The sequence below is a fragment of the Salmo trutta genome, chromosome 1 (genome assembly GCF_901001165.1).
Source record: "Salmo trutta chromosome 1, fSalTru1.1, whole genome shotgun sequence".
Classification (NCBI taxonomy): Eukaryota; Metazoa; Chordata; class Actinopteri; order Salmoniformes; family Salmonidae; genus Salmo; species Salmo trutta.
The window spans coordinates 72,639,835-72,664,014 of NC_042957.1; the positions used below are offsets into that span (position 1 = coordinate 72,639,835).

A 24,180-nucleotide genomic window follows, 5' to 3' on the forward strand; every position below is an offset into this window, starting at 1 on the left:
ATTTGTTAGTGATAACATGTACTATCAAGGTATTTGCTTCTCTATTTCAGGACACTAATCCTAAAAGGCGGAGGCCTATTATAATTCACTCGTACATTAGGGAATTATAATGTTGAGATGGTGTTTTCACCATTTATACGGTAGCCTCGTACCAGCTTTGTTTTGGGTGTCAGTTGAGGACAGATGAGGACAGAACAGTTTGAACAGAGCCATCATTGTTTCTTTGCCCCCATTAATCCTAGTTCATTCTTCATTTAAAGGGCATTTTAGTCCAGTAAACCAGTCCATACATCACAGGCTATAATGCTATAAAAATGTAAGATCCTCTTACAGAGCAGCATTTTGTGTCAGAAACAAAACCTGATATATCTGATTAACTAGATGCATCAGTAATGTTTATGCCTATTACTAGCTAGTCTGCAGCCTACTATTCATGAAGGGAGAGACAAGGGGAGAGAGATGAACAGGCGCACAGACCAAACAATCTGTTCATTTTAATGACATTTTGAATATTCACAAGTTTCAGAACTTTTCTATCGGTTTAAATCATTTAGTACATCACATGGTTGTCATTACAATACAGTGTTCAGGGATGTTTTGCAGTGGAGACATCACATATCAAAAAGTGGTAGCTGTACCTATGCAGTCAATTCCATAACCCCCCCTTACACACACATACACACACACACACACACACACACACACACACTCACACTCACACTCATGCACACACACACTCACACATACTGTATATTACCAATTTTGTATTGACAGTTGATACACTGAACATTCAGCTCATAATGAATCTACACACTGACTGAACTTGGACTAAAACAAGAGGAGTTGAAGTTGAAACAAGCAGTTGGGTGTTAGTTTAAACACCAAAAGTACTCAGTGATGGAAAGCCAATTCAACACACTACACATTACATTTTTTATATATTATTGTCATTATTAGAAAAAACATCTTAGTTAAGATAAAAGTTTCTTGAAACACAATAAATAAAACAGACTATTTCAAGACATGAAAACAACCCAATGATGATTTACGACGTCCTTCAATACATAATGGGTAACATGTTCATAGTACAAAAGCAAAGTACAAAAATGACCATGAACCTCGTTATAATTTTGAAAATGTTTTTCAACAATGTGCATTATTAGTAGGCGACTACATTTTATCGATTGCTCGGTTTACTAAACCTTATAAATAATAGCTTCTTTATAACGCAGATTGTAGAGGAAAAGTTTCAGTTTAAATCACACTTCCAGATTATGAGGTTTACAGATTTCTTTTGCATTTAGCACATCGCTTTTGCACTACGAAAATGTTGCCCAACATGTTCAAAGCTCTGAATTAAACCAATGTACTGCACCATAAGACAGAGTGCCTACAACAGTACTGGCCCTTGTCTCAGGTTTCTCTTAGAGATTATAATACTGATACTACTGATAATAATGTTAAGACATAACACTTATGTTAACAACACTGATGTTAACAACACTGATGTTAACAACACTGATGTTAACAACACTGATGTTAAGAAAGACAGCACTGATGTTACGAAAGACATAACACTGATGTTAAGAAAGACACAACACTGATGTTAAGAAAGACGTAACACTGATGTTAAGAAAGACACAACACTAATGTTAAGAAAGACACAACACTAATGTTAAGAAAGACAATAGTGATGTTAAGATAGACGTAACACTGATGTTAACAACACTGATGTTAAGAAAGACACAACACTGATGTTAAGAAAGACACAACACTGATGTTAAGAAAGACAAAACTGATGTTAAGAAAGACGTAACACTGATGTTAAGAAAGACAACACTGATGTTAAGAAAGACGTAACACTGATGTTAACAACACTGATGTTAAGAAAGACACATCACTGATGTTAAGAAAGACACAACACTGATGTTAAGAAAGACACATCACTGATGTTAAGAAAGACACAACACTGATGTTAAGAAAGACACAACACTGATGTTAAGAAAGACACAACACTGATGTTAAGAAAGACACAACACTGATGTTAAGAAAGACACAACACTGATGTTAAGAAAGACACAACACTGATGTTAAGAAAGACACAACACTGATGTTAAGAAAGACACAGCACTGATGTTAAGAAAGACAAAACTGATGTTAAGAAAGATGTAACACTGATGTTAAGAAAGGCACAGCACTGATGTTAAGAAAGACAGCACTGATGTTAAGAAATACACAACACTGATGTTAAGAAAGACACATCACTGATGTTAAGAAAGATGTAACACTGATGTTAAGAAAGGCACAGCACTGATGTTAAGAAAGACAGCACTGATGTTAAGAAATACACAGTACTGATGTTAATAAAGACACAGCACTGATGTTAAGAAAGACACAGCACTGATGTTAAGAAAGACACAGCACTGATGTTAAGAAAGACAAAACTGATGTTAAGAAAGATGTAACACTGATGTTAAGAAAGGCACAGCACTGATGTTAAGAAAGACACAACACTGATGTTAAGAAAGACAAAACTGATGTTAAGAAAGATGTAACACTGATGTTAAGAAAGGCACAGCACTGATGTTAAGAAAGACAGCACTGATGTTAAGAAAGACAGCACTGATGTTAAGAAAGACACAGCACTGATGTTAAGAAAGACAAAACTGATGTTAAGAAAGATGTAACACTGATGTTAAGAAAGGCACAGCACTGATGTTAAGAAAGACAAAACTGATGTTAAGAAAGACAGCACTGATGTTAGGAAAGACACAGCACTGATGTTAAGAAAGACAGCACTGATGTTAAGAAAGACAGCACTGATGTTAAGAAAGACACAGCACTGATGTTAAGAAAGACAAAACTGATGTTAAGAAAGATGTAACACTGATGTTAAGAAAGGCACAGCACTGATGTTAAGAAAGACAGCACTGATGTTAGGAAAGACACAACACTGATGTTAAGAAAGACACAACAAGGCACAAAGCCATAACATCATTGAGGCGATATGTAATCTGTAGTAGGCATGGGGCATTCAGAGGCACTTGAGTGGAGAGGCTGTGTGTCATTTCCAGTGTGGTCTCTGTCTGTCTCTGAGGGCCAGGGGTGCAACTCAAAAGTCTATACCCTCTACTCCTCGTCTCCCTCTCCACGCCTCCTCATAACGTCAGAGCGAGGCAGAAGTCCATTCAAATATCGTATCTCCTCTTGTCTTCTCCAATGCTCTCCTCCCTTACCTTGTACGCCGTGTCCAATGAGGAACCGAGGAAAGATTTTTGAGATTCACCCCAGGAGTGAGGAGGGTAGAGGGGTCCCCAGGAGTGAGGAGGGGTCCTCAGGCATCAGAGTGGAGTGAGGAGGGCGGAGGGGTCCTCAGGCAGCAGAGTGGAGTGAGGAGGGTGTAGGGGTCCTCAGGCAGCAGAGTGGAGTGAGGAGGGTGGAGGGGTCCTCAGGCAGCAGAGTGGAGTGAGGAGGGTGGAGGGGTCCTCAGACAGCAGAGTGGAGTGAGGAGGGTGGATGGGTCCTCAGGCAGCAGAGTGGAGTGAGGAGGGTGGAGGGGTCCTCAGTCAGCAGAGTGGAGTGAGGAGGGTGGAGGGGTCCTCAGGCAGCAGAGTGGAGTGAGGAGGGTGGAGGGGTCCTCAGTCAGCAGAGTGGAGTGAGGAGGGTGGAGGGGTCCTCAGGCAGCAGAGTGGAGTGAGGAGGGTGGAGTGGTCCTCAAGCAGCGGAGTGGGAGACAAAGCGGATCCTCTGGGAGTAGATTAGGTCACTGAAGTACAGCACCATGTTGACATGGGTGAACACCGCCACCACCAGCTTGCTGTCCCAGGGACAGTTCTCCCAGGGACAGCCGTCGGGGCGACCCGGCGTGCCATACTTCCTGTCGAAGCTAAAGATGGGCCACACCAGGGCGGCGCTCAGGTACAGCAGCATCGCCAGGAACGTGTAGATGATCACGAAGCGGTCGAAGGGGAAACGCAGGGGCAGAGCCGAGGCTTTTCCCGACACGGTCACAGCGATCACGACCACGGTGATGGAGAAGCACAGGCTGTAGACCACCACGCAGTAATGAGTGGGGATGTGGCGGTTGTACTCGCTGCCGTTGGCCAGGGCCCCGAATATAATGCAGGCCACAAAGGCCTGGACCACCTTGAGCAGGCCTGACATGGTGGCCATGTAGCCCACCACACGGCCGGGTTTGGCCCGGGTCAGGAACACCTCAGCCGCGTAGGCGAAGCAGCAGAAACTGGAGCACACGGTGACAGCGATGCGGTAGTTGCGCACCTCGCAGCCCCCTTCGGACTTGGAGCACTGAGAGTGCAGGAAGTAGACGGGGTAGACGACGGAGGCGGCGACATACATGAGTGTGGCGAGCATGGCGAACGCCACGGTGAGGTTGTCCCAGGAAATGGGCATGCAGCAGGGGAGGCGTGTCACATCCATGGTGAACACCAGCAGGGTCATGGCGAAGCAGAAGCACCACACAAACATGCAGTAGATACCATAGGCGTGGTTGTATCCGGCGCTGTGGGCTACCAGGGCTATGATGGTGCAGCCCAGGAGGAGCTGGAGCATACGGGCCGCTCCTAGAGGAGACAGCACCGCCGCCTTGTTCAGGTAGTGGCCGCCTTGGGGGTCCATGGTCACACCTCCTGTCCCCTAATTGCCAAAAGCTGTCTGGGTGTCTCTTCTTCCCAATGAGGACTCCAGGCAGCCTCCTTCCCTTCGGGTTAGGTGTCGTTGCTGTCTGGGTCTGGGTGTCACTTACACTCAACAATGCCCCCAGGCAGCCTCTTTCCTTTGCCCCTAGGCAGCCTCCTTCCTATGCCTCCAGTTGGCCTCCTTCCTATGCCTCCAGTTGTCCTCCTTCCTATGCCCCCAGGCAGCCTCTTTCCTTTGCCCCTAGGCAGCCTCCTTCCTATGCCTCCAGTTGGCCTCCTTCCTATGCCTCCAGTTGGCCTCCTTCCTATGCCTCCAGGCAGCCTCTTTCCTATGCCTCCAAGCAGCCTCTTTCCTATGCCTCCAGGCAGCCTCTTTCCTATGCCTCCAGGCAGCCTCCTTCCTATGCCTCCAGTTGGCCTCCTTCCTATGCCTCCAGGCAGCCTCTTTCCTATGCCTCCAGGCAGCCTCTTTCCTATGCCTCCAGGCAGCCTCCTTCCTATGCCTCCAGTTGGCGTCCTTCCTATGCCTCCAGGCAGCCTCCTTCCTATGCCTCCAGACAGCCCCCCTCCCTCCCTTCAAGCTGGGTGTCTTTGGCCTGACTCTCCCCCTTTCTCTCTCTCTGTGTGGGGACCTCGCCCTTTGCCTGGCTCTTTTTATAGACAGGTCTAATTACAAATCTCTCTCTATGTTTCCCTGCATGCACCTTGTAATTACTGCAGTGTGTTGGAGATCAGGTTACAGTCGGCCACAATGGTGTTCAACTTACAACGCAGTCAGAGCCTTGAGCAGTGCTGATTTCATCTTCCCTGTCAACAGTTTAGCAATTTTGGATTCTCAAATAACATCAAATCTTGTAACTTCTTTGCTTCTCTAATGGTAATAATTTAATGTTGACCCAAGTGATCTGTCTAGTTTCTTACAGATGCTTGTATCAATAATCACATATTGAGATAAAGTCACAGATTGAGATTGACGGTGGCCAGATATAACATTACCCTTGTGTTCTAACTGAGAAGTCCAACTCAGTCACAAAGGGTCTTGTCATTCACTTCTCCTTCAGGTTATGGAAGAGCAACAAGTTCCTCGCTCCCAACACGTCATTCCAGAGATCCAGAGCCCAACAATCCATCAACAGGCTCATTCAAACGCAGTACAGTTACATGGACATGGGGGAGTGCTCCAATAATAACCCACTATAGAACGGGGGGTTAGGTTGTTGTTCTGGTTGTAGTCCTGTGTCCCATGCAGGCAGCTGTACTAGGCTTGTCAAGGTCCAACACTGATCAGCTCTGTCCTTGTAATCCTTCCACTGCCAGGACCTAAGCTCCCTGGAAAAGTCCTCCTCACTGTCTGATCTCTGTCTCGTGTCCCTCTTTCTCCCTCTCTTCTTCCGTGTCTCTCTCTCACACGCTATTTCTCTCTCTCCCTCCCTCTCTCTCTCTCTCCCACTGCCTCTCACCCTCTCTCTCCTGATGTGTTCTCTCTCTCTCAAATACACACACACACACACCCTCTCTCTCCTATATGACAGTATGTGCCCCATAGGCTGCCAGGGAAAGTTATTTAAATGACTGCTCTGCCCAGCCCAGGGTTATGGGCCAGGCCGGGTCTATAAATAGGGGACTATATTCCACAGAGGAATGGGGTGGGAGCCCACATGTCCAGGTCCGCCCCCGTCAGGCACCAGCATGGGGAGTCGTGTTTCTGGGACAGAGGGAACTTACTTAGAGTCAGACTCTCTCTCTCTCTCTCTCTCTCTCTTTCTCATTCTCTCTCTTTCTCTTTCTCTCTCTCTTTCTCTCTCTCTCTCTCTTTTTGTATCTCTCTCTTTTTCTATCTCTCTCTATCATGCTCTGTCTCTCACCGGGAGACTGCCTGGCATTTATCCCCAACATAATGACAGGGGAAAGAGCCCAAGACAGCCATTTGGGCCAGCAGTTATATACAGGTCCTAGGGATGATCATACATGAGATACTAGTAGCTACCAGCATTGAGCTTTATGTGTGTAAAATGGAGGTTTTAACTAATTACCAGTTTGGGGAAACACTGAAGCAGGTTAAATTTCAAAAGATTTTGAGTCGAGTTTTGAGATTGAGTTTGATGTGAAAATCAAGGTATAGTAACTAATTGAAATTCATTTCAAAATAAAAGCCTGCTAAGATGTTGAGTTTCTACATTTGAATCATTTATCAGACACTTAAAATAAGGTAGGTAGGGAAAATAAAACCTTCTTCAAAATAGACGCTATCTACACTATCAGTTTCTACCCTGATACATATGTGCGTGTACTGTGTGAGTCAAGGAGTCCACTATTGGTACTGTAGATTGAGGCAGAATGGCAAAGACATCAAAAAGGCAACAAGAAAACGTTTCTTTTGAAATAATTGTATTGTGTCCTTTCTTTAAAGTCTGATACAAAGACATGCAATCAACACAAAGAGAAAAAAACAGCAATATATTTACAATTTACAAAGAATCACTTCTCTGTGAATATAGCACTTATAAATATGATTTACATAACAAAATAAATATGTAAATTTCCAATATAGCTTGAGTTTTCTCTGTTAAAAAATATGTTACAGAACAAAATGACAATGAATAATACCTTTCCTTCTCTGGTGTCTGCTGAAAGAGGTCCTTTAAAACATAGTTTATACGACTTAACGTTGAGCATTACAGTACATACAACATTATCATTATATTAAAAGTGATTTTCTATTAAAAATATAAAGAAAAGGAGTTACAATAGTGAACACTTAAAAATAACCTGTACAAACACTCAGACAAAAATAATCCAGTATGTGATATTCTTCTCCATATGAATGGAAATTGCATTGATTTTACAGTTTGATGTTCAACAAAGCCCATCTAACGTGTAGTTCACCGTCTGATGCAATGATATACTGTCTGCATGGAAACTGTCATGGCTGACTAAAAAGGAGGATAGCTGATGATTCTGTTGAGAGGTAAAGAGGACTACATGCATTGGCACTGTGGTATAGATGGACTATTAGTGGGCCTGTGTGAGTGACCTACAGAACCTGGATTCATGCAGTTTTTGTTTCATTTTCAGATACTTTGAGTGTTTGATTGAGCCTGCGTAGAGGAGTGCTAGAATGGGGAGGGTGAGTGGCTTACACTTTTGGAACTATTCTATTGTTTCCATTGTGCCAGACATGCTAAATCAAGGCCCACCAGCACTGAGACCGATCTGAGCACCACAAATCAGGGAGAGCACCGTAGAACTCTAGACTGGCACGGTGTGGACATGAGATCCTACTTTATGGTCAATCATAGAAACAGAATTCCTCTAGAATTCTGTTTCTGTGTTCAATACCTTTAGGATCTGAACCATGTCTACCTGTGTCATGGTAAGGACTGTAGTTACCTGTATAATTGACTCTTCTCTACCACAACCATCTGAATCGTCATTCTTTAGTTGGAAGCCCCATGAGAAGCCTTTGTTTGAACTTTCATGATGTTCCTCCAATTGCCAATAGGTGGCACCCAATCAGTACCTTTGGTAGTTGTGTCAAAGTTCTCATTGGTCCTCATACAATTCCTGCGGTTTTCAAATGAACCGGAACGTGTACTGCTACAGATCATTATATAAAGGTTCATTCCGGTCTCGCAATCTGACTGGTCAATTCCGGGTTGCGGCCGTGATGTTATGCCTTTATGATACTGTATCAATCCATAGAGTAACAAACTGTCAGCCAGCTGGTGATTTGTTTAACGTGTTGCCTAGCATCACATTAAGAACAGTCTGATGTTGTTGTTATTACAGTGTGCTGATGATCAGGGGTGAGAGCTGGGTTGCTGCATTCTCCCTTTCTCATCCTCCTTCTCTCTTTCCACTCTTTTCCCATCCCTCCACTGCCTTGGAGATGAGACGGGGGTAAATACTGACCCTGTTCAGGAGGGTGCAAGGGTTACAGAACGTTCAGATAGATATGTGTTGTGTAGAGTAGATGTGATATCTGCCAAGTTCCTATTGGGAATTGTGCCTGATCTATTCGTTCCATTTCTGTCTGTAACATTCTGAACGTTTCACCTCACTGAATAATTCCATGTTATTGTTGCATCCCAAATGGCACCCTAGTGCCTGGTGGCACCCTAGTGCCTGGTCAAAAGTAGTGCACTATATAGGGAATAGGGTGGCATTTGGGAAGCAGTCACTGCCTCCTTAGAGAAGGACTACTTGTCCAGTGCTTTCCACCCCGTTAATGTGTGTGCCTGTTCTTGACTTGAGGAGAAAATACTGTGGTAGAAGAGACCCACAGTTAGACAGACTTAAACATTGTGTTTACTTCATATACTTTACATAGACTCCTTTAAAAAAACTTCCTTAAGTCATTGCTGCCTTTTTTAAACAATGACACAATTAAAAACTATCAACACAGGATAAAAGTTAAGGTAAAAAAACAAAACGAACAGAGCAAATAGCAACTAAACAATGAGCATCCTTAAAACTGGATTACATTCGTCATTTTTCTTTTTCTTTTACAACCAAAAGATAATTTAAGGAGAGTAGCAGAGAGGTGTGCCTTGTCTGTGTGGCGTGTTTGCCCCAGTACTCCTAACAGTACTGGGTTGTGAGAGGCTCTGTCGGGTGGGTTGGGGGTGAGGGGTTAGGGGTCAGACTGTAGCCCTTAGGTGTGCCAGAGGTTAGGGCTGAGGTGAATGGGATGGGGACAGGGAACATGGGGAGCAGAGCTGGAGGTATCAGATGTGGGGACCAGACTTGGTGTCGAATCCTACCTTGAGATCCACACAAAACTCAAGTATTTTGCTTAAAAGGCTACTTCAAGTTGAAAATAAGCTAAACCACCCCCCCCCCTAAAAGTGAACTATCCCTTTAAACCAAACATTGATGTCAATGGGAGATTAAAACAAGTATTTAAAAAAAAGATTTTTTTCTGGGATCTCAAAGTCAGGATTTGGCCCCATATAGCCCCCTGGTTTAGTCTACTGTACTAAGACTTTACTCCTGTCTCCTTAGCTCCCGCTGCTCAGCATCCCCAGTAGCTTGCTGGGGTCCATGCCCTGCTGCTGGGCCATCTTCTGCACGTCAAAGCCCATGTGCATGAGGAACTGGATCACGTTCATCTCCTGGCCCGTGAACTGGTCCCGGATGGTGGGGCAGGTGGGGTTGCAGTGTGGCCAGGGGCAGCTGTCAATCAAATGGACGGGGCAGCCCTTGGGCGGGGCCTTGTTGTTCCGGCTGTTGTCTTGGAGACTGCGGTCCCAGCAGTGCAGGGCTCGGGGAAGGGAGGTGCCTTTGACCTGAACGTCGATCCAGTAACTGTAACAGACCAGCCACAAGAGGGCACTGTTAGATCACAGCGAGTCACAGAATAAACAGCTAGCTGACACAGAATTATCTCTCTCTAATTAGAGTGGTGTTCAGTAGGGAAAAAGCAGGGAAAGGGGGAGGTACCGATTTGTCCAATAACGACACAGATTTCCATTTTTTGTTCCAAAATGTTGTTTGTATATGGTGTGCCCTACTGAACACAGGTTTGAAGAAAGTTGAAAAACCAAGTGATAAATGTGTCCAATAACAACACAAATTTCAGTTTCCTGTTGTAAAACCTTTATATATGATGTGCCCAACTGAACATGACCCAGGTTGAAGATGAAAGACAGAGAGATTGATACTTACTTCCTTGTGATGACTTCATGTGAGAGACAAGCTGGAGCAAACATGGCCCTGAAAATGTATGCAAAAAAAAATGTATGCAAAGACTTGTTGAACACAGTTGGCAGCATAACCTTGACACACTGTCTGTCTGTCAATCTTTACAATTCCTTTAAGTTTGCTGTTAGAGTTACTGTAAGTTTGCTGTAAGAGTTCATGTAGGTTTGCTGTATGAGTCACTGTAAGTTTGCTGTATGAGTTACTGTAAGTTTGCTGTATGAGTTACTGTAAGTTTGCTGTATGAGTTACTGTAAGTTTGCTGTATGAGTTACTGTAAGTTTGCTGTAAGAGTAACTGTAAGTTTGCTGTAAGAGTTCATGCAGGTTTGCTGTAAGAGTAACTGTACATTTTCTGTAAGAGTAACTGTAAGTTTGCTGTAAGAGTTCATGCAGGTTTGCTGTATGAGTTACTGTGAGTTTGCTGTATGAGTTACTGTAAGTTTGCTGTAAGAGTAACTGTAAGTTTGCTGTAAGAGTTCATGCAGGTTTGCTGTAAGAGTAACTGTACATTTTCTGTAAGAGTAACTGTAAGTTTGCTGTAAGAGTTCATGCAGGTTTGCTGTATGAGTTACTGTGAGTTTGCTGTATGAGTTACTGTAAGTTTGCTGTAAGAGTAACTCTACATTTTCTGTAAGAGTAACTGTAAGTTTGCTGTAAGAGTTCATGCAGGTTTGCTGTATGAGTTACTGTAAGTTTGCTGTATGAGTTACTGTAAGTTTGCTGTATGAGTTACTGTGAGTTTGCTGTAAGAGTAACTCTAAATTTTCTGTAAGAGTTACTGTAAGTTTGCGGGTGCTTACGGGACATCTTTGAGCGTGTTCCTCAGCTCGATGCCTAGGTTCTGGATGTACCGCCACTGCCCCTCCTGGACAGGCTGACCTGTCAGATGGATGTTGTCGACGGTCAGCTGGGCCTCGTCAAACAACCACTGGACCACAAACACTGGGCCTGCGTGGAGGGAGGTTGTAATGTATGCACAAGTGAACACACACACAAACGCACGCACAGGCTGTCCATAATGAACTCACTGACACACAGAGACATACACAGATATCTGTGCAAATTCACAAATGAATTCCTTAACCTTTGCTAGCACTCACTCTTTATGGAGGGGAACACTCTGTAGCCAAAGAAACAGTTCCACTCCTCCCCCAGGTGGGCCTGTCTACACCTCTCTGGCACCACGCTGCCCCAGTACCTGGTGACAAGAGGTCAGAGGTCAACATCTTACAGTGTCAGTTCGTCTAGGACCTGAAGAATAGGCTACTAAGGCTGCGTTTACACAAGAAGCCCGATCAGATCAAATCCCTAAGGCTGTGTTTATACAAACATCCCAATCAGATCAGATCTCTAAGGCTGCGTTCACACAAGCATCCCGATCAGATCTCTAAGGCTGCGTTTACACAAGCATCCTAATCAGATCAGATCTCTAAGGCTGTGTTTACACAAGCATCCCAATCAGATCAGATCTCTAAGGCTGCGTTTACACAAGCATCCCAATCAGATCAGATCTCTAAGGCTGCGTTTACACAAACATCCCAATCAGATCAGATCTCTAAGGCTCTGTTTACACAAGCATCCCGATCAGATCTCTAAGGCTGCGTTTATACAAGCATCCTAATCCGATCAGATCTCTAAGGCTGTGTTTACACAAGCATCCCAATCAGATCAGATCTCTAAGGCTGCGTTTACACAAGCATCCCAATTATCGGGCTGTCTGTGTAAACGCAGCCTAAGGTGAGGGGGATCAATATTTTCAATCCATTTAACAATGAAGCAACACATTACAGTACAACTAGGGCCTATAGCTTATCCTGGTCGGGCCACTGGGCCATGAGAAACACTCTGGCCCGAATCACTCAGAAAGCAGCTCAGAATAGAAGTGCTGATCTAGGATCAGTCCCCCCTGTCCATATGATCTTCTTGAATATGATCTAAATGTCGGAAAACTGATCCTATATCAGCACAATATGGTCCCAGAGGCTGCAGCTATAGTGGTGGAGTGCTCTCTTACTTGATGCCTCTCTTGATGGCCTCCGTGGGGGCACAGCTGATGGTGTCGTGACAGTCAGTAGATCGGTACTGCTTGTTGTCCAGGAACCAGCCCGAGTCAGCCAGACCTCTCACCTGGATCCCAGGGTGCCCCAGCCCCTCCAGCAGCTCAGCCACAGGGTCCACGTTCAGCAGGACCCCTGTCCCCCCCGCACTGTGGGGTAGAGAAGAGACACACAGATAGATAACACACACACACACAGGCATGGATACACACACACACACAGGCATCGATACAAACACACACAGGTACAAACAGACACACACACTCACTTACTCTAATCTCTAGTGACACACAGTTCCAGTTCATTAAACATATTTACATTACGTTAACACACAGACACACCCACACCAACATGTGGCCCCACCCACCTGCTGCCAGCCAGTAGTAGAACCTTGGCGTTGTCAAGCCCCTTGGTCAGCAGATCCTTCACCACCTCCTGAATGATCAGAGACCCCATGAAGGCGTAGCCACCTGCACACAGACGGCACGCAGGCAGACAGACAGTCAGTCACCAACACAATACATTCAGTGAATGAGTGACCAACACAATGCACACAACATGCCTACCTATCCTATGTCTATCATGGATAACTCAATGAACTAACCAATTTCCCTCTAGGAAAATATGTTTTAAGTTAATTGATTGATTGGTGCGGCAGGGTAGCGTAGTGGTTAGAGCATTGGGCTAGTAACCGAAAGGTTGCAAGTTCGAATCCTCGAGCTGACAAGGTACAAATCTGTCATTCTACCCCTGAACAAGGCAGTTAACCCACTGTTCCTAGGCCATCATTGAAAATAAGAATTTCTTCTTAATTAAATAAAGGTAAAAAAATACATTGATTGATTAATTTCTCGGTTGGATGGTTGCTTGTTTTATTGTTTTATTGGTTGCTTGGTTGATTGATTGATTGATTGGTTGATTAAATAGTTGATTGGGTGGTTGATTGGTTGGGTGATCGGTTGTTTGATGTATTGGCTGATTGATTGATTTATTGTTTGGGTGATTGGTTGATTGACCTCATTAGAAAATGCAAACACACATTAGTATGGCCAATAGTGATGTCTTACTGTGGTCCGTCTTGGCTGAGGCACCACTCCACACATCACTAGAGCAGTAGGGGATGAACCTAGAAAGGAAACACAACATCAATGTCAGGTCTTCTTACACCCTTATAAAGATCAACTGGACACACACACACACACACACACACACACACCAAATCCTGGAACTTACACCATGTTTGCGTTCCACCAGTGAGGGTTTTCCTCTGGGAGCGGAGACAGAATCCCTGTGCCTAAAGAGAGGAACGACACGGCAATAGAGAACATATTACATTAACCATCATGTCACCCAGAAACATCCCCATCTTCCTCATAATCACTGCATGAATGATGGTCCTGACAACACATTGAGAGAGAGAGGCACTTCCCCTTTCACAGGAGCAGGCGGCAGATAGCTCTGTACAGTAGTACGTTATGACTGTCTCAATAACACTGGTCATTACTACATAGATGACTGTCTCAATAACACTGGTCATTACTACATAGATGACTGTCTCAATAACACTGGTCATTACTACATAGATGACTGTCTCAATAACACTGGTCATTAACACATAGATGAATGTCTCAATAACACTGGTCATTAACACATAGATGACTGTCTCAATAACACTGGTCATTACTTCATAGATGACTGTCTCAATAACACTGGTCATTACTACATAGATGACTGTCTCAATAACACTGGTCATTACTACATAGATGACTGTCTCAATAACACTGGTCATTACTACATAGATGACTGTCTCAATAACACTGGTCATTAACACATAGATGACTGTCTCAATAACACTGGTCATTACTATATAGATGAATGTCTCAATAACACTGGTCATTACTACATAGATGACTGTCTCAATAACACTGGTCATTAACACATAGATGACTGTCTCAATAACACTGGTCATTAACACATAGATGAATGTCTCAATAACACTGGTCATTACTACATAGATGACTGTCTCAATAACACTGGTCATTAACACATAGATGACTGTCTCAATAACACTGGTCATTAACACATAGATGAATGTCTCAATAACACTGGTCATTACTACATAGATGACTGTCTCAATAACACTGGTCATTAACACATAGATGACTGTCTCAATAACACTGGTCATTACTACATAGATGACTGTCTCAATAACACTGGTCATTACTATATAGATGACTGTCTCAATAACACTGGTCATTACTATATAGATGACTGTCTCAATAACACTGGTCATTACTACATAGATGACTGGCTCAATAACACTGGTCATTACTACATAGATGACTGTCTCAATAACACTGGTCATTACTACATAGATGACTGTCTCAATAACACTGGTCATTACTACATAGATGACTGTCTCAATAACACTGGTCATTACTACATAGATGAATGTCTCAATAACACTGGTCATTAACACATAGATGACTGTCTCAATAACACTGGTCATTACTTCATAGATGACTGTCTCAATAACACTGGTCATTACTACATAGATGACTGTCTCAATAACACTGGTCATTAACACATAGATGACTGTCTCAATAACACTGGTCATTACTACATAGATGACTGTCTCAATAACACTGGTCATTACTACATAGATGACTGTCTCAATAACACTGGTCATTACTATATAGATGACTGTCTCAATAACACTAGTCATTACTACATAGATGACTGTCTCAATAACACTAGTTATTACTACATAGATGACTGTCTCAATAACACTGGTCATTACTACATAGATGACTGTCTCAATAACACTGGTCATTACTACATAGATGACTGTCTCAATAACACTGGTCATTAACATATAGATGACTGTCTCAATAACACTGGTCATTACTACATAGATGACTGTCTCAATAACACTGGTCATTAACACATAGATGACTGTCTCAATAACACTGGTCATTACTATATAGATGACTGTCTCAATAACACTGGTCATTACTACATAGATGACTGTCTCAATAACACTGGTCATTACTTTTATGATGACTGTCTCAATAACACTGGTCATTACTTCATAGATGACTGTCTCAATAACACTGGTCATTAACACATAGATGACTGTCTCAATAACACTGGTCATTAACACATAGATGACTGTCTCAATAACACTGGTCATTAACACATAGATGACTGTCTCAATAACACTGGTCATTAACACATAGATGACTGTCTCAATAACACTGGTCATTACTACATAGATGAATGTCTCAATAACACTGGTCATTACTACATAGATGACTGTCTCAATAACACTGGTCATTACTACATAGATGACTGTCTCAATAACACTGGTCATTACTACATAGATGACTGTCTCAATAACACTGGTCATTAACACATAGATGACTCTCTCAATAACACTGGTCATTACTACATAGATGACTGTCTCAATAACACTGGTCATTACTTTTATGATGACTGTCTCAATAACACTGGTCATTACTTCATAGATGACTGTCTCAATAACACTGGTCATTACTACATAGATGACTGTCTCAATAACACTGGTCATTAACACATAGATGACTGTCTCAATAACACTGGTCATTATAGATGACTGTCTCAATTTGTTCATTGTGTGGGTGCAGAGCCAGAACAGACAGCACTACAGCCCACAACCATTTTCTGTCTATAACATGTGGTGGGGCTCAGTTGGTAGGAGCACACCACTAGCAACAGAAGAGTGTATGCACTTACCATACAGTAGGTTGCTCTAGATAAGTGTCTGATATTTTCTGTAACATTCAGTTGACAGTAAGGTACTGTTTCCCAGACACAGATTAGGCCTAGTCCCAGACTAAAAATCATTTTCAAAGGAGAATCTCCATTGAGAATGCCTCTTAGTCCAGAGGGGTATACTAGGAAGCAGGTTTGAGGACTTAGCGAAGGTAACTTTGTTCAACTCTGTGTTCAGCTAGGTATAACCAGTAATAGGAATGTAGGTCACCTTTTAGCCAGGTACATTTCTTTGGCACCCAATCCTTCAGAACTAACCTGCTTCATGGCAGGCTGACCGACGGCCAACTCCACTTACCCTGAACGAAGTGACTGAGCCACGAGTTGAGGACTGATTAAATCAAATTCCCTCCCTCTCGCAAAGATTGCGTCTTCATCCACTTCATTTGAGGAAGATGACTGATTAAATATTTTATTAATGAAGTGTTTTTTTGTTTTAAAAATGTTTAATGTTAAAATATATCACATTACACATTTAGTAATGACAAAATGCATTTTAAACTTCACGCACAGTAACACTTTTGTATGAATTAATACAATTGTGTTATCAATAGGAGCGGGGAATAAGGTGCTTGTGCATTGAGAAGCACACCAAAGACGACATTAACGATAAGCAAAAACATAAAGACAACACTTCAACAAGCCTATTTCACACAATAGCCTGCTGAACTTGTAAGGTACAAATGAAAATGTGGCACCGACTCGGGCATGGATGGATGTATCAGCATTGTTTCAATGAAGAGTTTGGCATTCTTATATCCTGCCTGTTTGGCCCTGTCCGGGGGTATCATCGGATGGGGCCACAGTGTCTTCTGATCCCTCCTGTCTCAGCCTCCAGTATTTATGCTGCAGTAGTTTATGTGTCGGGGGGCTAGGGTCAGTCTGTTACATCTGGAGTATTCTCTTGTCTTATCCGGTGTCCTGTGTGAATTTAAATATGCTCTCTCTAATTCTCTCTTTCTCTCTTTCTTTCTCTCGGAGGACCTGAGCCCTAGGACCATGCCTCGGGACTACCTGGCATGATGACTCCTTGCTGTCCCCAGTCCACCTGGCCATGCTGCTGCTCCAGTTTTAACTGTTCTGCCTGCGGCTACGGAACCCTGACCTGTTCACTGGACGTGCTTGTTGCACCCTCGACAACTACTATGATTATTATTATTTGACCAAGCTGGTCATTTATGAACATTTTAACAACTTGACCATGTTCTGTTATAATATCCACCCGGCACAGCCAGAAGAGGACTGGCCACCCCTCATAGCCTGGTTCCTCTCTAGGTTTCTTCCTAGGTTTTTGGCCTTTCTAGGAAGTTTTTCCTAGGGAGTTTTTCCTAGCCACCGTGCTTCTTTCACATGCATTGCTTGCTGTTTGGGGTTTTAGGCTGGGTTTCTGTACAGCACTTTGAGATTTCAGCTGATATACGAAGAGCTATATAAATACATTTGATTTGATTTGATTCGACTAGCCATGCGCGACATGCACGCGCAGCTATAAGCCTGCTAGAGTTAGCGGAAGGCAGACGAGTAATATCAACCGTCGTAGTACGGATGAAGCCTGAGCTGAAATGTGAAGCTAACTGGAGCTCGCTAGCTTTACAAAACCCCGAGTAGATGTAGCTTGCTTCACAGGATACCGTTCAGGACTAGGATTCATTTGTGACAGCCAGCCATACAGACACAGGCGGGTACTGTAGGCAGAGATTCTGACCTGTTTTGGTTTGAGGCCACTTGGACGAGCTCATCAGTCTCCTCATGGTGTCGTATCGGCTGTCACAGTTGTCTTTGTTGAAGCAGTACCAGCCGCCCTCCAAGAATATCAACCACCGTCTGCTCCCTCGGGACTCTTTCATGTAGTACCTAGAACAGAAAGAAAACCATTCTATTTTAGAAACACAAACTCACAAACCATGGACAAGAATCGTGTATCCTCACGCAAAACACTCAAGTTGCCCTCACCGTCTCCAGGCATCAGTGACTGTGCCAAACAGAATAAACCTATGACTTCATGTACATATTATGTAATCAAAGAATACAAGACATGTTGTTACTTTGAAGATCTTTATCTCTGTTAGCAAAAATAATCTAAAGCTAAAACTACTTCCCCCAGATTTGAACTCACCTAAACAATGTTTGAGTGCTGGTTACACAGAGCCATGGTGTGGACGTCACACACACACACACACACACACACACACACACACACACACACACACACACACACACACACACACACACACACACACACACACACACACACACACACACACACACACACACACACACACACACACACACACACACACACACACACACACACACACACACACACACACACACACACACACACACAATCCTATCATGTGATAAAACAACAGATAGGAGCTCATCTATGTTCCTCCACCCTCAGTATTGAGAAAGGGAAGACTAGTATGCTTCCCAAATGGAACCCTATTCCCTTTATAATGCACTACTTTTGGCCTGTCAGAGCCCTATGGGCCACTATATAGGAAATTAGATGACATTTTGGAAGCACCCTAGGTGTTACCAGTGCCCTAACGGCCCGTGGCTGGCAACAGTGATAAGGAAGTGCAGTACCATCATATTCCCTGTTACTACTCTGCTGAAGTCACCGTTCTTTAACAGTGGTCTCATACATAGGCCCTCCATCTCAGGCTGGATAAAATCTCCACTACCCTCAGTGCCGGCCATGCAGAAATGAAAAACAGAGAGGAGATGACGTGCTGCCTGCAGCCTGCTGCAGCCAGGGATGAAAACCATGGTGAGGTCTGTGCAAACACACACACACACACACACACACACACACACACACACAAACACACACAGACACATCTCTGTTGCCCAGGACCCATATTCACTACATCCACCCAGAGGAATGCTCCCTTTGATGCGTCACGGAGAGTCAGAGCCTTAAACGCTATTCTACAGTGGATTAAACAGCACGACCTGAACCACCTTCTGAACACAGAGATCAAACACAGAGATCATTGTCTGAACCAAAACAATTAAAACAACTAACACCCTTGTCTTTCTTGGTTCTAACACTCACACTGTCTCTTCTCACTAGCACTGATTCTGCTGATAGATGCTTTATTGAGGAAAAGTTGTCCTTATTATTATTGTGATAGGAGGTTGTCTCACCTAGCTTCATCTTAAGATGAATGAACTTACTGTAAGTCGCTCTGCATAAGAGCGTCTGCTAAATAACTGAAGTGTGAATGTGGCTGAATGTAAATGTGGCTGAAATGTAAATGTGGCTGAAATGTTAATGTGGCTGAATGTTAATGTGGCTGAAATGTACATGTGGCTGAATGTAAATGTGGCTGAAATGTACATGTGGCTGAATGTAAATGTGGCTGAAATGTACATGTGGCTGAATGTAAATGTGGCTGAAATGTTAATGTGGCTGACATGTTAATGTGGCTGAAATGTAAATGTGGCTGAAATGTTAATGTGGCTAAATGTAAATGTGGCTGAAATGTAAAATGTGGCTGACATGTTAATGTGGCTGAAATGTAAATGTGGCTGACATGTTAATGTGGCTGAAATGTAAATGTGGCTGAAATGTTAATGTGGCTGAAATGTACATGTGGCTGAAATGTACATGTGGCTGACATGTTAATGTGGCTGAAATGTTACTGTGGCTGACATGTTAATGTGGCTGACATGTTAATGTGGCTGAAATGTAAATGTGGCTGACATGCTAATGTGGCTGACATGTTAATGTGGCTGAAATGTAAATGTGGCTGACATGTTAATGTGGCTGACATGTTAATGTGGCTGACATGTAAATGTGGCTGAAATGTAAATGTGGCTGATATGTTAATGTGGCTGAAATGTTAATGTGGCTGACATGTTAATGTGGCTGAAATGTAAATGTGGCTGACATGTTAATGTGGCTGAAATGTAAATGTGGCTGATATTTTACTGTGGCTGAAATGTTAATGTGGCTGACATGTTAATGTGGCTGAAATGTAAATGTGGCTGACATGTTAATGTGGCTGACATGTTAATGTGGCTGAAATGTAAATGTGGCTGACATGTTCATGTGGCTGACATGTTAATGTGGCTGACATGTAAATGTGGCTGAAATGTAAATGTGGCTGATATGTTAATGTGGCTGACATGTTAATGTGGCTGAAATGTAATGTGGCTGAAATGTAAATGTGGCTGACATGTTAATGTGGCTGAAATGTAAATGTGGCTGACATGTTAATGTGGCTGACATGTTAATGTGGCTGACATGTAAATGTGGCTGAAATGTAAATGTGGCTGACATGTTAATGTGGCTGACATGTTAATGTGGCTGACATGTAAATGTGGCTGAAATGTAAATGTGGCTGACATGTTAATGTGGCTGACATGTTAATGTGGCTGACATGTAAATGTGGCTGAAATGTAAATGTGGCTGACATGTTAATGTGGCTGACATGTTAATGTGGCTGACATGTAAATGTGGCTGAAATGTAAATGTGGCTGACATGTTAATGTGGCTGACATGTTAATGTGGCTGACATGTTCATGTGGCTGAAATGTAAATGAGGCTGACATGTTCATGTGGCTGAAATGTAAATGTGGCTGAAATGTACATGTGGCTGAAATGTTAATGTTTTCATATTCAATTCTATGGATCTGAACCTGAACGAAACTGGGTTCGATGTTTTCTTTTCAGGTTTTCCTTTTCTGCACAGGTCCAGCAACTACGATGGGCAGTTAGTTTCTGCTTGGTTTGGCTGAGCTTAGCTCAGTAGTGTAGCAAATTTTCACTCTGAAGAGTTTTTCAATCTGGATGCATGGGTCATTCACTTCAGGAGATCTGTTCATCCTCTGCCCACAAGAGGGCAATGCTATAATTGATCCCCATAGTCTCACAACTGTGAAGTGTAGAATCATCAATTCACTGCAATTGTATAAGTCTACAGTTCTGCCAAGGCATTTTAATACAATGCAACAGCATGCTAACAGATACCCATGAACTTCCAGTCATAGTGCTAACGTTAGTTAGCCTTGGCTCGCAAATCTACCTCTTAAATTCCTTCATACTGGAAACAGAGACATAAACAATTGTTCATCGGACTCTGGGGAAGTAGATAAAGGGCCTCATTGCCAAAATCCCAAAGTATCCCTTTAACTTTCTGTCACCCAACAACATTTCTACCATTTCACAGGATCAGACTAGCAGACACTACAAAAGACAGTTAGAAGCAGGCATGATTCTCACAATGTTTCTATGATGGCAAGGCTTTAGCTCAGCGGACTAACACAGACTTGTAGCACCCAAGAGGCCTGGATTCAAACCCCGTCGGCCATACAAGCAGGCATGATGCTATTCTATTCCCTATTTGCTTCTGCAATGTTCTGCGATGTTCAGAGACTGTTATTTCAGCAACAGACGTGTTAGCCTGCTGAGCTAAAGCCTAGCTTCTAAGGGAGCTTTGTCAGGCAGCTAGAGGGAACAGCGGTATCTGAACGCTCCTCTTTACCGACGACGATGCGGCTGCAGCTGAGACAGTCGGCTTCTCGGACCGGAAACTCTGGCGGCTGCCAGGCATATCTCATCATTGGGGCTCCCGAGTGGCGCAGCGGTCTAAGGCACTGCATTTCAGTGCTGGAGGCGTCACTACAGACCCTGGTTTGATTCCAGGCTGTATCACAACCGGCCGTGATTGGGAGTCCCATAGGGCGGCGCACAATTGGCCCAGCATCGTCCGGGTTAGGGTTTGGCTGGGGTAGGCCGTCATTGTAAATAAGAATTTCTTCTTAACTGACTTGCCTAGTTAAATCAAATAAAAATAACAAATCAAATCACTGGGAGGACTGCCAGAGTAGGCTGAGTGGTGTGGTGTTGGGCAGGCTAAGTGGTGTGGTGTTGAGCAGGCTGAGTGGTGTGGTGTTGAGCAGGCTGAGTGGTGTGGTGTTGAGCAGGCTGAGTGGTGTGGTGTTGGGCAGGCTGAGTGGTGTGGTGTTGAGCAGGCTGAGTGGTGTGGTGTTGAGCAGGCTGAGTAGTGTGGTGTTGAGCAGGCTGAGTGGTGTGGTGTTGGGCAGGCTGAGTGGTGTGGTGTTGAGCAGGCTGAGTGGTGTGGTGTTGAGCAGGCTGAGTGGTGTGGTGTTGAGTAGGCTGAGTGGTGTGGTGTTGAGCAGGCTGAGTGGTGTGGTGTTTGGCAGGCTGAGTGGTGTGGTGTTGAGCAGGCTGAGTGGTGTGGTATTGGGCAGGCTGAGTGGTGTGGTGTTGGGCAGGCTGAGTGGTGTGGTGTTGAGCAGGCTGAGTGGTGTGGTGTTTGGCAGGCTGAGTGGTGTGGTGTTGAGCAGGCTGAGTGGTGTGGTGTTGAGCAGGCTGAGTGGTTTGGTGTTTGCCAAGACACTGACTCACACTCTCGTCCTCAGGGATAATCTTTCATGACATGTTCAACTCATGACATAATAAACTAAGATTAAGCTTAGAATACCCAATTTTACGCTACATTTGGAGGGTACCAGTAGCATGGAGCAGACCACACTATCACTGCAACATCTATGGAGGTTACCAGTAGCATGGAGCAGACCACACTATCACTGCAACATCTATGGAGGTTACCAGTAGCACGGGGCAGACCACACTATCACTGCAACATCTATGGAGTGTACCAGTAGCATGGAGCAGACCACACTATCACTGCAACATCTATGGAGGTTACCAGTAGCATGGAGCAGACCACACTATCACTGCAACATCTATGGAGGTTACCAGTAGTACGGGGCAGACCACACTATCACTGCAACATCTATGGAGGTTAGCAGTAGTACAGGGCAGACCACACTATCACTGCAACATCTATGGAGGTTACCAGTAGCATGGAGCAGACCACACTATCACTGCAACTTCTATGGAGGTTACCAGTAGTACGGGGCAGACCACACTATCACTGCAACATCTATGGAGGTTAGCAGTAGTACAGGGCAGACCACACTATCACTGCAACATCTATGGAGGTTACCAGTAGCATGGAGCAGACCACACTATCACTGCAACATCTATGGAGGTTACCAGTAGCACGGGGCAGACCACACTATCACTGCAACATCTATGGAGGTTACCAGTAGCACGGGGCAGACCACACTATCACTGCAACATCTATGGAGGTTACCAGTAGCACGGGGCAGACCACACTATCACTGCAACATCTATGGAGGTTACCAGTAGCACGTTGCACTGTAACATCTACCATGGTAGACACACCACTAACTAACATCTACCAGGGCAGACACACCACTAACTAACATCTACCAGGGCAGACACACCACTAACTAACATCTACCAGGGCAGACACACCACTAACTAACATCTACCAGGGCAGACTCACCACTAACTAACATCTACCAGGGCAGACACACCACTAACTAACATCTACCAGGGCAGACACACCACTAACTAACATCTACCAGGGCAGACACACCACTAACTAACATCTACCAGGGCAGACACACCAGTAACTAACATCTACCAGGGCAGACTCACCACTAACTAACATCTACCAGGGCAGACACACCACTAACTAACATCTACCAGGGCAGACACACCAGTAACTAACATCTACCAGGGCAGACACACCACTAACTAACGTCTACCAGGGCAGACACACCAGTAACTAACATCTACCAGGGCAGACTCACCACTAACTAACATCTACCAGGGCAGACACACCAGTAACTAACATCTACCAGGGCAGACTCACCACTCCATCACTATAAGTCTCTTTATAATGTTGGAGAAAAGATTTCCTTGTGATACCTCTAGAGAGGTATCACAATAACTATAAACTACAGATTTATCACTATACAACACAGGAGGTTGGTGGCACCTTAATTGGGGAGGACGGGCTCATGGTAATGGCTGGAGCAGAATTTGTGGAATAGTATCAAATACATCAAACACATGGTTTCCATGTGTTTGATGCT

General features: G+C 43.9%; 2 protein-coding genes across 2 annotated transcripts in view; both read right to left on the reverse strand.

Moving 5' to 3' along the window:
* Window positions 1-460: 460 nt before the first annotated feature.
* LOC115207135 (myeloid-associated differentiation marker-like protein 2) lies at window positions 461-6,057 on the reverse strand. The gene has a single exon (XM_029774124.1). It carries the CDS (start codon window positions 4,636-4,638, stop codon window positions 3,715-3,717), a length of 924 nt encoding a protein of 307 aa, XP_029629984.1. The 5' UTR covers window positions 4,639-6,057; the 3' UTR covers window positions 461-3,714.
* Window positions 6,058-7,029: 972 nt separating this feature from the next.
* Window positions 7,030-24,180, reverse strand: part of notum1a (notum, palmitoleoyl-protein carboxylesterase a) — a 28,501-nt gene continuing 11,350 nt past the window's right edge. Inside the window, exons 2-10 of the mRNA XM_029774134.1 lie at window positions 17,936-18,084; window positions 13,651-13,711; window positions 13,485-13,543; window positions 12,785-12,887; window positions 12,375-12,566; window positions 11,461-11,558; window positions 11,161-11,308; window positions 10,326-10,373; window positions 7,030-9,965 (exon numbers count right to left, since the gene is read on the reverse strand). Coding sequence (XP_029629994.1) covers window positions 9,659-9,965; window positions 10,326-10,373; window positions 11,161-11,308; window positions 11,461-11,558; window positions 12,375-12,566; window positions 12,785-12,887; window positions 13,485-13,543; window positions 13,651-13,711; window positions 17,936-18,084 — 1,165 coding nt within the window. The 3' untranslated portion in view covers window positions 7,030-9,658. The remainder of the gene's footprint in view (window positions 9,966-10,325; window positions 10,374-11,160; window positions 11,309-11,460; window positions 11,559-12,374; window positions 12,567-12,784; window positions 12,888-13,484; window positions 13,544-13,650; window positions 13,712-17,935; window positions 18,085-24,180) is intronic.